Here is a 2,034-nt window from a genome sequence, read left to right on the forward strand (position 1 = left end):
TTATCCCCTTTAGAAATTAAAAATGAAAAACAGAAGAAAAAATGTTTGTACTCAATTTATGCAAATTTATCTATGCTTACGTAACACATGGATATGTAATTTTAAATTGGTAACGCTCCACGCTTTTCTATATTTAAATATTCTAAGTTCAAGAAACATTTTAGTTTGTAATATATATTATGTAATAGTGAGTTTGTCGCAAATATGTGCTAATACATGTACCACCAATATATTTATGACACTTGGATTAATAAAGAATTAACCATATATCTATATCTGAGTTTAGCTTATTAAATTCTTAAAGTGGCCCTGAATTCAGTATGTGCACTAATTTTGATTCTTGAAATTTCAATTGCATTAATTTAAAATTTTAGATTGAATTTTAAATGATATATTAGTCTTTTAATTTATTTTTAACGTGAGTCAATAACTAGACTGCTAATGTGGCACCACTACTATCACGTAATATCATCACTCACCCCACATTATTATTATCCTCTTTCTCATCTTATCTATATCCCTCTCTTTCTCTTTTTTTTTCCTTCCACCACCTCTCCCTCTCTTTCTTCCTACTGTTTACCACTTCTTTCTGCAAGTTCCTCTGCCATTATACTATCTCCTCCAATTTTTTTTTCTCCACTTCCACTGTTATAGCATCTACTGCTATTTTCATTTCCTTCAATGATGTTTTCTAATAATAGCTTCATTAAAATAATGACTTCAACCTTTCAAAAAGTGACAAAATAATTATAACAATCCAAACAAAATATTATACTTATTCACTCCCTTTACTTACTCATGTGCTGTTTAATCTTGAAATTGTTAGGTCCTAGTTCCAATTGCTAACACACTGAGCCTATGAAGGCCGTCATCATTGTCGATGTGCTACAGCACTCCGGTGCCGACGTCACTGTTGCATTCGGCGGAAATCAGCTCATCGTTCAAGCTCTCCACGACATTAAGATCGTAGCTAATACTGTCATCTCCCATGTTGTTGACACCACCTTCGACCTCATCGCTCTACCAATAACCCTCTCTTCTTTTTTCTCTTCCCCTCTCTCTCTCTCTCGCTCACTTCATATTGAATTGGGAGTTGTTATAAGGTGTGATTGTCATGTTTAGTCATCAAATTGATGGATTAATTGTATTATTGGTGAACATGTTTGGTAGTGTGTGTACGTGTGTGTGTCGTCTCCGATGTTGTTGACACCACCTTCGACCTCGTCGCTCTACCAATAACTCTCTTTCTCTCTCTTATCTCTCCCCCTCTCTCGCTTCATATTGAATTGAGAGTTGTTATGAGCTGTGATTGTCATGTATGTTTAATCATCAAATTGATATATTAATTGTATTAACGGTGAACATGTTTGATAGTGTGTGTGTAGGAGTGAAGGAAGAGGGGAGGAGATTAGAGGAGATAGTATGGTGGAACTTGCAACAGAAGGTAGTGGAGGGTACGGTAAAAAAGAGAGAAAAAGGGAAAGGAAAAAGAGAGATGACGGAGGGTAAGAAAAGAAGTCTAGCTGTCAACTCACGTCATAAATAAATTAAAGGATTAGTATGTTATCTAGAGTTCATTTTGGAGGTCCAAATAAATTAGTGCAATTGAAATTTTATAAGTTAAATTAGTGTACCAATCGAATTTGAGAGACCACTTTAGAGACTTAATCAAGTTTATCATAAAGAAAAAAAATAATTAAAAAATAACAAATATGGTATTACTTACTTGGGTTTAGCCATCGTTTCCAGAATGGTACATTTTTCCTTAGCAATAATTCCGAAGGCATATTTGCTAACATCTCCAAAAAGTTTAACCCTCTTCTACCGTCCGTCACTACTAACTTTGGACAACGGTCGATCAAATCCAGGGCTATATCTATTTCCGTCAATTGTATTAAAAATAATAAATATAATGTTGTCTTAAAGCTTTTACATGGAATAATCATGCATGGATATATATAGATCGACGAAAATATTTGATAACCATGAAGAATTAGGTAAAATTAGTTAAAATTTATCTTTATGTAATATTTA

The 2,034-nt window shown here is 33.5% G+C and overlaps 1 protein-coding gene across 1 annotated transcript in view; it reads right to left on the bottom strand.

Annotated features, from left to right (window-relative positions):
- LOC107619809 overlaps nt 1-2,034 on the bottom strand; it is a 16,386-nt gene that overhangs the window by 11,023 nt on the left and 3,329 nt on the right. Inside the window, exon 3 of the mRNA XM_016322088.2 lies at nt 1,727-1,876. Coding sequence (XP_016177574.1) covers nt 1,727-1,876 — 150 coding nt within the window. The remainder of the gene's footprint in view (nt 1-1,726; nt 1,877-2,034) is intronic.

Source organism: Arachis ipaensis, chromosome B09 (genome assembly GCF_000816755.2).
Source record: "Arachis ipaensis cultivar K30076 chromosome B09, Araip1.1, whole genome shotgun sequence".
NCBI classification, from domain to species: Eukaryota; Viridiplantae; Streptophyta; class Magnoliopsida; order Fabales; family Fabaceae; genus Arachis; species Arachis ipaensis.